General features: G+C 36.2%; 3 protein-coding genes across 3 annotated transcripts; 2 read left to right on the top strand and 1 right to left on the bottom strand.

Annotated features, from left to right (window-relative positions):
• Positions 1–168: 168 nt before the first annotated feature.
• Positions 169–3,402, bottom strand: LOC139086189 (peroxidase-like). Its single transcript, XM_070634558.1, has 4 exons — positions 2,255–3,402; positions 1,418–1,745; positions 1,051–1,358; positions 169–354 (listed from the first exon to the last, which is right to left on the bottom strand). Exons 1-4 carry the CDS (start codon positions 3,322–3,324, stop codon positions 282–284), a joined length of 1,779 nt encoding a protein of 592 aa, XP_070490659.1. The 5' UTR covers positions 3,325–3,402; the 3' UTR covers positions 169–281.
• Positions 3,403–7,192: 3,790 nt separating this feature from the next.
• LOC139086304 (peroxidase-like) lies at positions 7,193–10,040 on the top strand. The gene is made up of 5 exons (XM_070634718.1): positions 7,193–7,690; positions 7,759–8,812; positions 9,169–9,496; positions 9,556–9,600; positions 9,654–10,040. The coding sequence occupies exons 1-5, from the start codon at positions 7,612–7,614 to the stop codon at positions 9,978–9,980; spliced, it is 1,833 nt and encodes a 610-aa protein (XP_070490819.1). The 5' UTR covers positions 7,193–7,611; the 3' UTR covers positions 9,981–10,040.
• An 801-nt stretch (positions 10,041–10,841) lies between these two features.
• On the top strand, positions 10,842–13,679 carry LOC139086533 (peroxidase-like). The gene is made up of 6 exons (XM_070634998.1): positions 10,842–10,911; positions 11,028–12,078; positions 12,303–12,630; positions 12,749–12,793; positions 12,859–13,154; positions 13,445–13,679. The coding sequence occupies exons 1-6, from the start codon at positions 10,842–10,844 to the stop codon at positions 13,677–13,679; spliced, it is 2,025 nt and encodes a 674-aa protein (XP_070491099.1).
• Positions 13,680–13,725: the final 46 nt, after the last annotated feature.

Genomic DNA, 13,725 nt, shown 5'->3' with positions numbered 1-13,725 from the left:
TTATGTCGCTTTAAATTTCTATTAGATGGCGCTAGGTAGTCGACACATGTTGAGGATGGAAATGATTATTTTAGTGATTGAAAATGATAGCTGTACATTGTTTCTTCATTACTTAATCAAGTATTTTATAAAATTCAAGAATTTTAACGGTTTTCATGAATTCAAAAATTTAACGGCTTTTAAAAATTCAAATGTTTTATTAAATTCAAAATTCACAATTTTTTTTATTTACAATTTCATGTCAGGCATCAAAGTTTATTTTGGCATCAATATACGTAAATTTACTTTTCTTTTACCTCTTGCCACAAAGTGTAATCAACGGCTGGAATTTCACTGCATGGAACTACCTTGTTTCTGTAATTGATTTAGAAAAATGTGTGATTAAGTTATGAGATCGATTATATCAAGATTATGTATGAATCTGATATTATTGTCATGATTAAGGTTTGAATCTTATTTAAATTGGATTTTATCTTTGAGTATGAGTTTCATAATCAACACTCTATGTCCAAACCACTGTTGGCAGAACTCTGGGATTCGGGACTCCAATGGAGGTGTCTTTTGGGACTTTTGAGACTAATTGGCAACTCTACTCCAAAACTCCAAAAATACACCTCTAATAGAGTTCGGATTGCACCAGTCCAGAGTGGACCACAACATTGGAGTCCTTCCAACCAGAGTTGCAAAACAGGTGCCTGTGACAGGCAAAAAAAGATAAAAAACCTTAATAATTCTCAGGCCAGGTGCCTGTGCAACTCTGATCCGAACTCCACAAGTCAGAAAAGTTTCGTTAATCTAGGACACAGTTTAGCAACTCTGGATGAATTAATCCGATTTCCATATCAATAGTACAATCTCGTGTACGTTAGAGAAATGAGACCAAGCTTTAAGGATGTTGCGCTGATCAAAAATGTGATTGAACAGTTCCACATCCTTGGGAAGCTGTAATGGCTCTTTATCAACTAGAAAAGCTTATGTTTGATTGATTCTAGTTAGATTTTTCTGAAAATGTCACTAAGAAACAACATAAAAACCAAAACAACTACTTACTCATCACTCAACGTTCTAAAAGCATTAGGTTGCATGCTTGAAATATTGTTTCCATTATCACAGAACATGCGTGACATGCTTGACTTTCTAATTTCAGCCAATTGATCAGGCTTGAGTGCAACTTCATCATCACCACTTTCAAACCAGTAACGATCACCAACACGAGTTCTGTAGAATTGCTTCATGTAGATGCATTGATATGTTGGACCAGCCAAGACAGTTTTGTCAAGACGATGCTCGAGGATTCCACCGACACTAAGTTCAACGTCTTCGAAGCTTTGGTAGACAGCTTTAAGGTTGTCGAGGTCCTAAAATTGACAAAATTTAGTGGATTTTATCGAAAATTGAGATCCAGGACATAACTTACCTCAGCAGATATCAAATCCAAGTAATCCTCCCACTTAGTAGCCTTTGGAAGTCCACAAATCTCTCTAAATTCATTATAAGTGCCAATACCGTGATCTCTGCCTCTTTGAATATCAATAGCTCTAATATCATCACCATACTTCTTCAAATGTCTAAGAAGGAATTCCTTAACTTCAGTATCGAAGTTCTTGTCAGCCTTTTGGAATGATTGGGTAGCCATACCACGTCCGAATGAGTCGTAGTTGTCATTTTGTTCGAGAACTCTTGGACGAAGGAAGACGTCACTGATTCTGAGAGTGTTTGTTGTTTCACGGGATTCTGACATTAATCTGGTTGGAAATTGGAAATGTTAGGTTTAATTTGATTTTTTGAAATTTTAACGGCTTTTGAAAATTTTAACGGTTTTTAAAAATTTGTAATTTTAATGGCTTTTAAAAATTTAAAAGTTTAACGGTTTTGAAAATTAAAAAGTTTTTGGCAAATTTTAATGAATTTTTAAATTTGAACGGTTTTTAAAAATTTGAAATTTTAACGGTTCTTGAAAATTCAAAAATTGTATTGGTTTTTAAAAATTTAAATTTTTAGCAATTTTTTAAATTTTAACAATTTTGGCCATTTTAAAGAATTTTTTAAATTTTAAAATTTTAACGGCATTTGAAAATTTGAAATTTAGACTACTTTTTCATACAAACCTAAAAATAATTTAAATTTCGCAAAGCATGCTTAATCAAATTTCACTCAAAAATACTAAATTTCAATAAGTCAAGTCATTATTTACAATTCCACACTTATAAGTCACAGTTAAAGCACAAAAAAATCAAAGAAACTTTATACTCACTTCAAATGTCCCTCAATCGATGAATGATAATAACGGAAAGCAGTCGATGAATGATCATTCAATACCGATGGATCAACAGTAGCATCATAGTCATTAACATATTCACTTCCGTCCTTATGATACAGCATCTTAGCTTTGTACATATTCTCCTCACCAAGGAACAAAGGCAGCCATTCATAATACACAACATACTGATACTGTGCAATGTTAATGCGACGTGCTTCCTGGAAGATTTTCTCGTCCGTCCAATTTGGATTAATTTCATGAAGAATGTCAGCAAGTCGATTATGTTCACGGATGTAGAAAATATGCAAAATAGCCAAATCAGGACTCTGATTCAATCTCGGATCACCACCAAAGTAGCAAGTCTCGCCCGGTGTCTCAACATAACAAACATTATCACCATTTGGATTATGTGGTGGCCATTCCTTGCCATTACGTTTCTCCATCTTCAATCGTCCACCGCTATATTCGCGAATTGAGTCTAATTCCTTCTCGGAGTTACCATAAATAAGCGAAAGGTCAAGAAAGCCAGTTACGACTGTTATCTGTTCAGCAGGTTGATTTGATTCATTTTCGCTAAGCTCATTGTCCTTATCAGTTAATGTACGTGTAAATTTCATACATTGAACGCCATCTTCAGAATGAATTGGATCGTCGGCAGGAATTGGAATATTGAAGCAGTGTGACTCATGTGATATGACCTTTCCATCGGCACAGCATGGTGGATTGAGTGATCCACCTGTAAATGCCATGTCATGTGCAACAAACTGTCCAAATTGCATCATAACAATTGTATGGTTCGGATCTGGAACGTCCTTCTTGCCAAAAACTGTCGTTGACACAACACGAGCACTTGGCAGTTCCTGTCCAGTCACAGACTTTGGTGGTGCATGAATACCATCTGAATAGTTTGGTGGCACTAAACGTGCATATTTTGTACCAGCTGCACCCCAATCACGATGCACTAAATTATTACACGAGCCGTCTAACGTCCGATAATGATGAGTGACACAGTTATCGGCAATGACATTCACTGCCAATAAAGCGATTGAAATAAACAAAATCATTTTTTTAGAACTTTTTACGAAAATCCCAGAGAGACTTTCACAACAAGAGCGACCGTAAAAGACTAAGTATTGACTTTGAATATTAAATAACTTTATACTCAAAAAAATTTGTATTTTGATTGCTCAATAGAAATTTTTAGTGGTGAGCAAGGTCAGTGTCAGGGGGGTCGATGATTGTTTGTAGATGATTGTGCGAATGTGAAAGGGGTTTGGTGACTTGAGGATCAAAATATTGATCAAATTAAGCTGATTTATAGGAAAATTACTGATATCTTTGAAGAATAAGACTGGAAATAACGATGAGACGTATAGCAAGCAATCATACTCTGAGAATTACACTAATTTGCAAAGTCATTTGAAGATAAGATAAAGAATACCCCACTATTAGCTACTTGAGTGATGTTTATATTGATTTATTTGTCATTTAGATATAATTGAAGTGGTTTGAGGTTAGATGAATCTAAATTATGTTATTTTCCGGCATTAGCTGTTTTAAACTGTATTCTCGTAGGCTTCAGAATCTAAAACTCAAAACTCAAAGGCTAGAAAGCTTAAAGAAGTGGTGAGCAACCTGTGTGCCGCGGTATTCTAGACTGAATATCATAAATCGGTTAATCGATCAAAAATTCGACTTCTGGTAGACATGATTCTGATTTGGTCCTGGATTCTCTTTCTCTCTTCCTCTCTTCTTATTCCTCTCATTCCTCTTTACTCTCTTTCCTCCGTTTCCTCTCTTTCCTCTCTTTCCTCTCTTTCCTCCGTTTCCTCTCTTTCCTCTCTTTTGTCTCTTTCCTCTCTTTTCTCTCTTTCCTCTCTTTTCTCTCTCTTTCCTCTCTTTTTCTCTCTCTCGTCTCTCTTTTCTCTCTCGTCTCTCTCTTCCTTTTCTTCTCTCTCTTCCCCTCTCTTCTCTCTCTTCCCTCTCTTCTCCTTCTTCTGTATTGTCGTCCCTGTATTGTCATCCTGTATTGTCATCTGTGTTGCCCACCACTGCCTTAAGAGCAAACTCAATGTCAAGAGAAATTCACAAACTTCAAGCTGATAAGAGCCTCAAAAAAATATTCTAGAAAGAACACAACAATCCACGTGATTTATTATCTCCCGTTGTGCCATAAACAGAATTTCAGAAGTTAACCACTCATTTTATTTATAAATTAACATACATTAATTATGCACTTTATGGACTCCCAGGCGAGAATGTCATCTTTTACAGATTGTCGGAATAAGAATTTCTTTTCTCAGATGTGTGGATTGAAAATGCACAAATGCTGTTGGATGTTAAATAATTTCAACAAATTCATACATTTAATGATGCAATTTAATCAGCAAATTTACTCGTATGGATAAAAAGAGCCCACTTAATGCAATCAATTGAGTGAATTTTTCATCAGGTTTGTAATCCCGTACGTGTGCATGAAACTGTTTTTCTTTTGTGTCGGTCAGTTGAATGTCGTGAGAATGTTTACTGTGTATTTAAGTAGAATTTTTTGTGAGTTTTTTATAGGTTTTGAGGACGATTTAAATGACATAAACTTAATTTGAATGGGCAATATGATATAATAGGTCGTTAATAGCTAAGCTGACGGTTAAAAGATGACATCTGCTCTGGGACGGTCCATAAATTATGACACTAGTCGATTGTAGAACTAGTTCACTAGGTGTTGTGTCACTTTGTACAGTCCAATGATTCATTCAATACTTTTTCGAATACCGTGTACCGTCACCTTGTACCGCCATTGTGTAACGCCTCTGTGTACCAACCGTGCAATTTCCCACAATGTGCAGCTTAGTTCGGGTGACTCGCATAATTTGCTGGATGTACAAAATCAATTAAGATCCAAAACCTAATTTAGATGCCTCTAAATCCGATTTAGATAGCTGACAATCGATTAACAACCAGTTTTCAGAATCCGTTAATGCATACTCAAACAGCATAATACGGTAAATTTCGTTTATTCATGCTGCTCGGGCTAATTACGACGTAAATGCTGAAAAGATGGCTATAGTGTCGTAAGCATTGTGCCAGTCTATGTCATATCTGTCTATATAATGATTAAGAGATCGGTCTATGATGGGATTCGAACCGACGTACTTACAAAAGAGTGATACAGATACCGGTCTGTTGCCTAACCACTCGGCCACAGAAACCTTACTCCCGCACTGACAAATTCGTCTATATGACTCGATACCCTAAATTCCGCTCTGTTCTTACACCATACTGACATAAAGACTCAGTTAAGCTGATTTGGTACCCATTTAATTCTGAATCTTACATTTACACACGCCTTAATCTAACAAAGTGTCAAATTTATGACAATTGAAGTTGTCAACATGCGTAGAGTTCGCTGTGATATTTTGACCCATTAAGTCTCCTTAATACTTATTTATATCCAAAAATAGATAAATCTTGTCCAAGAATCTCTCCAAAAACTATCAAAACACCAAAAGAATTTGCATAGCGAAAGTTTAAATTCCAATTAAGCATTATTCAGCATAAATTAAGATATATATGCATATATTTTCGTGAATATTCTTTATACCAAATTTGGACAACAAGCTGTAAATTTTTTCAGATACACAATCAACAGCTTCTTATCCTCTAACACAATTAAAGACCAACCAAACTCTCACTTGAGTATCCATTAAGTCACCGATCTCATCAAACTGATCACGTGCTTAAATACAAGAAAATTGATTCGATTTAAATTATCAAGCTACAAAAAAATCAGCAACAGCCATAAAAACAAAATATAAAAAAAAAGTTCACTCAACATACATATTGTGTCCAATATCTGTTACCCCATATGTGTCTCGCCGGCTATATTAACATAAACAATGTCCATATGGAAGTGCGCCCATTGATATTAAGATTTTTATACCGTTATCGTTACGAAAAATACGAGTCCATCCAGATATAAATTCATTCATATTCAATACGAAAAATTCTTGTGGGTTCAAAAAACTTTAAATTTGCAAAAGCAAAGAAAAAAAAAGCAGGAATTAAAAGAGAAATTAAGGTTTGGACACTGGATTTGGAGGAGGATTTGAGAAAATGGCATTTTTGGAGTCGAGTGACATTCTGCTGCAAATATCAATATTTTAGGGTTCGTCAAAACTGTATGCGCATATGCGTGCATACGCATATGCGTGCATATATGCGCATACATATGCATATGTATGCATTTTTGTTTGCATACAAATTAATACAATTTTTTTGATTTTTCAATATTTAACTTTTACATAACTCTAAAAAGTGTGTTTTTTAATATTAACTTTCTAATATTAAGATGAAAAACCAAGAAAATGCTAATTTTCCCAGTTAATTCTCTTATTTTAGGAAAAATAAAACCCTATAAAATGTGATGTTCTGAAAAGTTTTCTTAAATTAGGATAAATGCCTTAATTAATGCATTTTTAAGCGTAATTTTAATTAAATTATGATGAAAAACTCAGAAATATATGATTTGACTTTCAATTTTCATTTACCAGATTAAAAAATGATTTTAAACGAATTATTAATTTAAATTTGTATGCATTTGTATGCATTGTATGCGCATACTGTATGCGAATACATTTGTACTGTATGCGCATGTATGCATGCATATGCGCATATTTGTCGAACCCTACAATATTTGCTGTAAAAGTGTTAAAAAGTGGACATTATAACGCTGTCGCAGTACTTGTTAATGTCCAATCGATGGTTCACAGATGCTACAAACTTAACTCAATATTGGAGATCGATACTCAATGAAGAATCAGCATTCAATTTAGTATGCTAGGTTTAATACAAAATTTGTATTAAGTAATGGGCATGAAGAAGCATCAATTCCTGTTCAGTAATGAATTAAAAGACCTGAAGATGAGGAATGCAATCCGAGGCCAACGTGTCTATAGTCCCAGACCAGATTTGGTGAAATTCGACTTCAGATCAGAGTAAAGTCAGTCTGGAACCAGATTTACGATCATTTCTACGCCGTGTGCTTTCCTTTATTCAATTAATTCAGCAGTTCGAGCTATTATCGTTAAAGAATTGTGTTTTAGCTTCCTTTTCTACATATCCAATCTAAAAGTGAAACAGATGATCCTGAAGTCACTTTGAATCTCATCCCATACTCCTCACAAAAAGCAAACACATACTTTAAAAGACATGCCTCAAAAATCCTCCCAAGTATCCAATCCTTGAGTCCAAAATTAAGAATTGACATGATAATAAAATATTATCTTCGATTGGGGATATAAAACGACCCGAAACGCTGCAGGTAGAGGCACAATTCATTTACACTTCGTAACATGAAGAGGTTCTTGGTTTGGCTCGTTCTGATTTTTTTGTTGCTTGAGGAAAATAAAATTTTAGCGAATGTAAGAAAAGGTAAGCATCCGTGTAGCACAGTAGGATTAAGTGGAACTTAGTTGTGTAATCTAATTAAATGTCCACAGAATTTTGTGAATCCATTTCACTTCCAATAAAATGTGACAAGACATTAAAATATCGTCAAATTAATGGCAGATGTAACAATTTAATAAATCCATACCTGGGAGCTGCAAATACAAGACTGAGTCGGTTACTAAGATCTCGGTACTCAGATGACATTTCAGCACCTCCTAAATCAGTAAAAGGAGGTGACTTGCCAAGTGCTCGACTGATATCACTTACTGCATTTAGTGACAATAATGTGCCAAATGTAAAATTCACACAAGCATTTATGCAGTATGCACAAGTCATTGCCCATGACGTAACAAATGTCTTAGGTGCACCGTCTCAACGTGGATGCTGTAAAGATAATGGATTACTTGTGCCAAAACCGGATAAAAGTTGCTTACACATTCCAGTGCCAAGAACTGATAATATACATTCGGGAATGACGTGTCTGGACTTTACAAGATCATTATCGGATAATGAAGTGCAATGTCCAAATTATCCAAAAGGATATCCATCAGAGCAAATTAATGGAGCGACATCAAACTTGGACTTGTCGCATGTGTATGGAGTCAGTCAAGAGAACTTGAAGTCATTACGTTCATTCAAAGGTGGTCAATTGGCAGTTGAAAGCCGTTACAATACAACATGGCCATTACAGGAACCAAATGCTAGTCAACAATGCTTCGTCCAGACACCACGTGAGACATGCTACCGCAGTGGTGATTCAAGACTTAATCAGAATCCAGAGTTGACTATTGTCCATATATTATTCATCAGGGAGCACAACAGAATCGCAAAGGAACTCCAAAAAGTCAATCCTAAATGGTCGGACGAGATTCTGTTCCAAGAAGCAAGGCGCATTAATATTGCTCAGTTCCAGTACATCACCTATTATGGATGGTTGACAGCAGTCGTCGGTGGCAATAATTTAAAAGCTATGGGCTTCTATTATCAACCATCGGGTAGCGAATATGCCAATGATTATGATCCAAAAATAGACTCAAGCGTTTATAATGAGTTTAGTGCTGGATCTTTTAGATTGTTGCATTCATTGATTGATGGACATTTGAGGTAAATTTATGATATTTTTGAAGTTTTTGGGGATTTATGCATCAGTTATTGAGGATGTAGATCTAAACCTGGCTCGACCTGACCTGATGCGCCCCGACCTAGCCTAACCCGACCCGAACTAACCTGACCTATGCCAACCTAAGCTGACTTGACCCGAGCTAACCTGACCCGACATAACCTGACCTGACCAGACCTAACCTTGCCTGAGCTGACCCGACCGTGTAGACAGAACTGCAATATGGGGGCTTTTGGGCTTCCTGAATCAGGACTCCCAAAGCTCTGCCAACTCTGGACCTGACATACATAACCATATGACATGTAATTATGCCAATAATTCCAATTACATATATTTCCAGAAAGCTATCAGAATCCCGCACAATCGAGGAAATAGTCAGGCTGTCTGAGACATTCCTTCGACCAAAATTCATTGAAGGTCATGGAAGTTTTGACAGCTTTTTGCGAGGAATGGTGGCACAGCCATCGCAATCATTCGACAAAAACTACGACGCAGAAATTCGATCATATTTATTCAAGCGACGAAAGGTTTATGGAAGTGATTTAAATGCGCTGGATATTCAAAGAGGTCGTGATCATGGACTTGGCAGCTATAATGATTTGAGGAACTTTTGTGGAATTAAAAGAGCTGTGAAGTGGGAGGACTTTGCTGATTATATTAGTGTTGCTGTAAGTATATTGATATAGTCAGTGAGTTTAGTTCCAGCAATTAAAATTGTCTTCCTCAGGATATTGATAATTTGAAGAAAGTCTACGCGGATGTCGATGATGTGGTAAGTATGGATTTAATTCTCATGTTAATTATCACCAATAATGAACTTTACAGGACTTGAACGTTGGATCATCCCTTGAGAAACCCTACGCACCAGGAATTGCTGTTGGAGTTACTTATATCTGTATCCTTAGAATACAAATCAGAGCTTTTCGTTCCGGTGATCGTTATTGGTTTGAGACTAAGGATCCAGCAATCAGATTTACACCAAATCAATTAGCAGAGATCAGGAAGGCGAGCTTCTCGAGAATCATCTGTGACAATACAGAAACTATCTTTAGTGTTCCACAAAATCCATTCCTGATACCAAATGATGTGAATAATACTTATGTTAAATGCTCTGATTTACCAAAAGTTGATTTGTCATTGTTTAAGGAATAGAAGAGGAAATTTAAGAGGAATAAAGGCTTATATGAAGGTTGATGACTTTTTTTATTAGAATTTTTTATGAATGGAGTGTCCAAATTGAACAGGATTGCAGTCGGAACTTTGAAAATTCAACTTAAATGGAACATGATGCGAATTTTCGTAGAGTTTTTCCAAATCGTCGTTCTAGTTACTTAAAGGTCAGTTTGCAAATTGCATGCAGTTTTGAGGATACACTAAGCATATCCACGAAAATAAGAGAGTAACTGCAAGGGTTCTCGAGTCTAAGTCTCAGTCTTAGTCTCAATCTCAGTCTCAGCCCTAGTCTCAGTCCTCAGCCTCGGTCAAGCACCAATCCAGTTTCACTCTAGCCTGAGACCAGAGTTTTGCTCTATAAACCGATTTGAGTTATTCGCCTTGGTTGATGTTTATTGACATTGTGATAGATGTTTCGAGATTCCTGTTAATTAACTCAACATTCTGAATAATTTATGTTCGACAGGCTAGCCACCTTTGCAGAACAGCGACGTATCCAGGGGTGAAAATGGACTTTTAGAGTCAACTCTTCGTGCAGTTTTTTTGAAGAAATTACGTTAGTTTACTAGGATATTTTAAAACAACGTTGTGAGCTTAGTCATGGCTCATGAGCATGCTCCTTGTCTGTTACCCCGAGTTTAAAAACCCTATTCATTAGTTAAATGTTCACGACAAATGCATTTAATTTTACATAACTTAATATGAATACGTTTATTACTAATTTATTTATCATTAAAGTGTAGTTATTTATTAACTTCCGAAAATGATATGCATAATTTTCAATTTAAAAACCAAGTGAAGCGCAGCATTTGAACACACAATGCATTTGAATTTCATAAAATGAACAAGTTGTTGATTGTGTTAATTTTTATAATTGGGACTTATCAGTCTACAGCCGATGACAGAAGAGGTAAGTTATGGCAGTATTAAGATTGCGAATCAGAACTTGAAGTCGACTCGGATTTTGTGGAATCTCCATAAGTCGACTTAAAGCTCTGTTTTGACAAGTAACTTCCATTCCCACAGAATTTTGTGAATCCGTTTCTCGACCCATCAAATGCGATCCATGCCTTAAGTACCGACTAATTAATGGACGATGCAACAACTTAGAGAATCCATATTATGGAGCTGCAAACACCAAACTTATTCGATTCATGAAGTCTAGGTATGCAGATGGAGTTTCAGTTCCACCAAAGTCAGTGACCGGAGCAGAGCTACCAAGTGCCAGATTAATATCACTTGAAGTCTTCAATGACACGAAGAAACAAAATGTTAAGTACACACATGGATTCATGCAATTTGGACAGCTTGTTGCCCATGACATAGCAAATATCCTGAAAGTTCCTAAGCAGCGTGGATGTTGCAACGAAAATGGACAACTTGTTTATAATCCTGACTCAAGCTGCCTTCCCATACCAGTGCCTGAATCTGATGAAATTCATAAAGGAATGAAATGCTTGGATTTTATGAGATCCATAACAGACAAAGACATGAAGTGTCCAAATTATCCAGAAGGACCTGCACAGCAAATTAATTCAGTCACAGCAAGTTTGGACTTGTCTTATATTTATGGAACTACCAATGAAGCTCTTATGAGGCAACGCTCACTAAGGAATGGACGGTTAGCTATGGAAAAACGTTACAACTCCACCTGGCCATTACATGAACCAAACACTAAAGATGCATGCTTTTCATGGAATTCACGCGAGACATGCTACATCAGTGGTGATCCAAGGATTAATCAGAATCCAACATTGTCAATTGTTCAAATTTTATTCATTCGAGAACACAACCGAATTGCTAAGGAACTAAGAAAGTTAAATCCACATTGGAATGATGAGCTGCTTTTCCAGGAGTCAAGACGAATTAACATTGCTGAATTTCAAAGTATAGCTTACTACGGTTGGTTCACTGCCATAGTTGGTCCTGAAAATGTAAATTCACTTGGATATTATTATCAGCCATCTGGAAGTGAATATGCAAATGATTATGACAAGACTATAGATCCAAGCATATACAATGAGTTTCCTTCTGGTGTATTCAGGCTGTTGCATACAGTTATCGATGGTAGTTTACAGTGAGTTTAATTAGTATGATCCAGAATGGCACAAATTAGTTGATTGATCCGAAAATCCAGCTCTTGATTAGCGTGACTGATTAGATTTAAATCCGCCAACATGTGAGAGTCACACTGGCTTGATGGCGAACTTCAGATCAATAACCTGACTTGTTGTGCTCTTTTGTTCATTCACAGGATCTTAATTTCCAATTACAAATCTTAAATCATGTTTAATTTTACAGAAAGCTTTCCGAATCCGGACAACTTGAGGGAGTAGTTCGTCTTTCTGATTTCTATCATCGCCCAAAAGCTATAGAAGGTTACGGAAATTTTGACAGCTTATTACGAGGTTTATTGCAACAGCCAGCGCAATTTTTCGATAGAAACTACGATCCAGAAATTCGATCATATCTATTTAGAATGCAAAGGAAGTATGGAAGTGATTTAAAGGCACTGGACATTCAAAGGGGTCGAGATCATGGACTTGCTAATTATAATGAATTAAGAAGCTTTTGTGGACTTAAGAGAGCTACGAAATGGGAGGATTTTGCTGATCATATTCCTATGTCTGTAAGTAGTATTGCTATTTGTTTTGGGAATCGAACCCAAAAGCATTTATATGGTTCAATACCCAAGATTCCACTCTACTTAGACACTAAACTCACTAACTTTCATGGTTCTTTCTTAGGACGTTGAGAATTTAAGAAGAGTTTACGCCGATGTCGAGGATGTCGTAAGTATTACAATCCAATAACCCAATATCAACATCAACTAATCATGCATTTTACATACCCAAAGGATTTGAACGTTGGATCATCACTTGAAAAGCCAATTGGACCAGACTCTCTGATCGGTTACACTTACACCTGTCTCCTTAAAATACAAGTTAAAAACTTGAGAATTACTGATCGATATTGGTTTGAAAACAACGATCCGGCTGCAAGATTCACTCCAAATCAATTGGCAGAGCTCAGAAAAGCCAGCTTTACACGAATTATTTGTGACAACACTGAAAGTATCTTTACTGTACCCAAGAATCCATTCTTTGTTCAAGAGTTTACGCCGATGTCGAGGATGAAACTATTTTTCGTAATGTAATATTTGAATTATATTGTTATTTGGAATTACCGTCTGGACATTTACGGTGCTAGGTTTTAATCCCAGAAAATATAATCCCAGACGTCACTTCAAAATATAAGTCCATCAGGAGTAATTGTATGTGGCATTATAACTAAGTTCATGCCACATTTTACTCCTACCCACTCCTGGGATTATTAGGATTTGAACGTTGGATCATCACTTGAAAAGCCAATTGGACCAGACTCTCTGATCGGTTATGTACACTTACACCTGTCTCCTTAAAATACAAGTTAAAAACTTCGAGAATTACTGATCGATATTGGTTTGAAAACAACGATCCTGATAAGAACGCTGCAAGATTCACTCCAAATCAATTGGCAGAGCTCAGAAAAGCCAGCTTTACACGAATTATTTGTGACAACACTGAAAGTATCTTTACTGTACCCAAGAATCCATTCTTTGTTCAAGGTTATAAGAATAATACTTTCACCAAGTGCTCAGACTTGCCTAAGGTCGATTTGTCATTGTTTAAGGAATAATTGAGGAAATGTCAGCTCAACTATTTTTGGCAGAGTCTGAAAGCCT

The sequence above is a fragment of the Chironomus tepperi genome, unplaced genomic scaffold (genome assembly GCF_022539635.2).
Source record: "Chironomus tepperi strain 1889 unplaced genomic scaffold, CSIRO-AGI_Ctep_v1 contig_85, whole genome shotgun sequence".
NCBI lineage: Eukaryota > Metazoa > Arthropoda > Insecta > Diptera > Chironomidae > Chironomus > Chironomus tepperi.
Note: the sequence above shows the minus strand (reverse complement) of the source record. Positions and strands in the feature narration are given on the sequence as shown.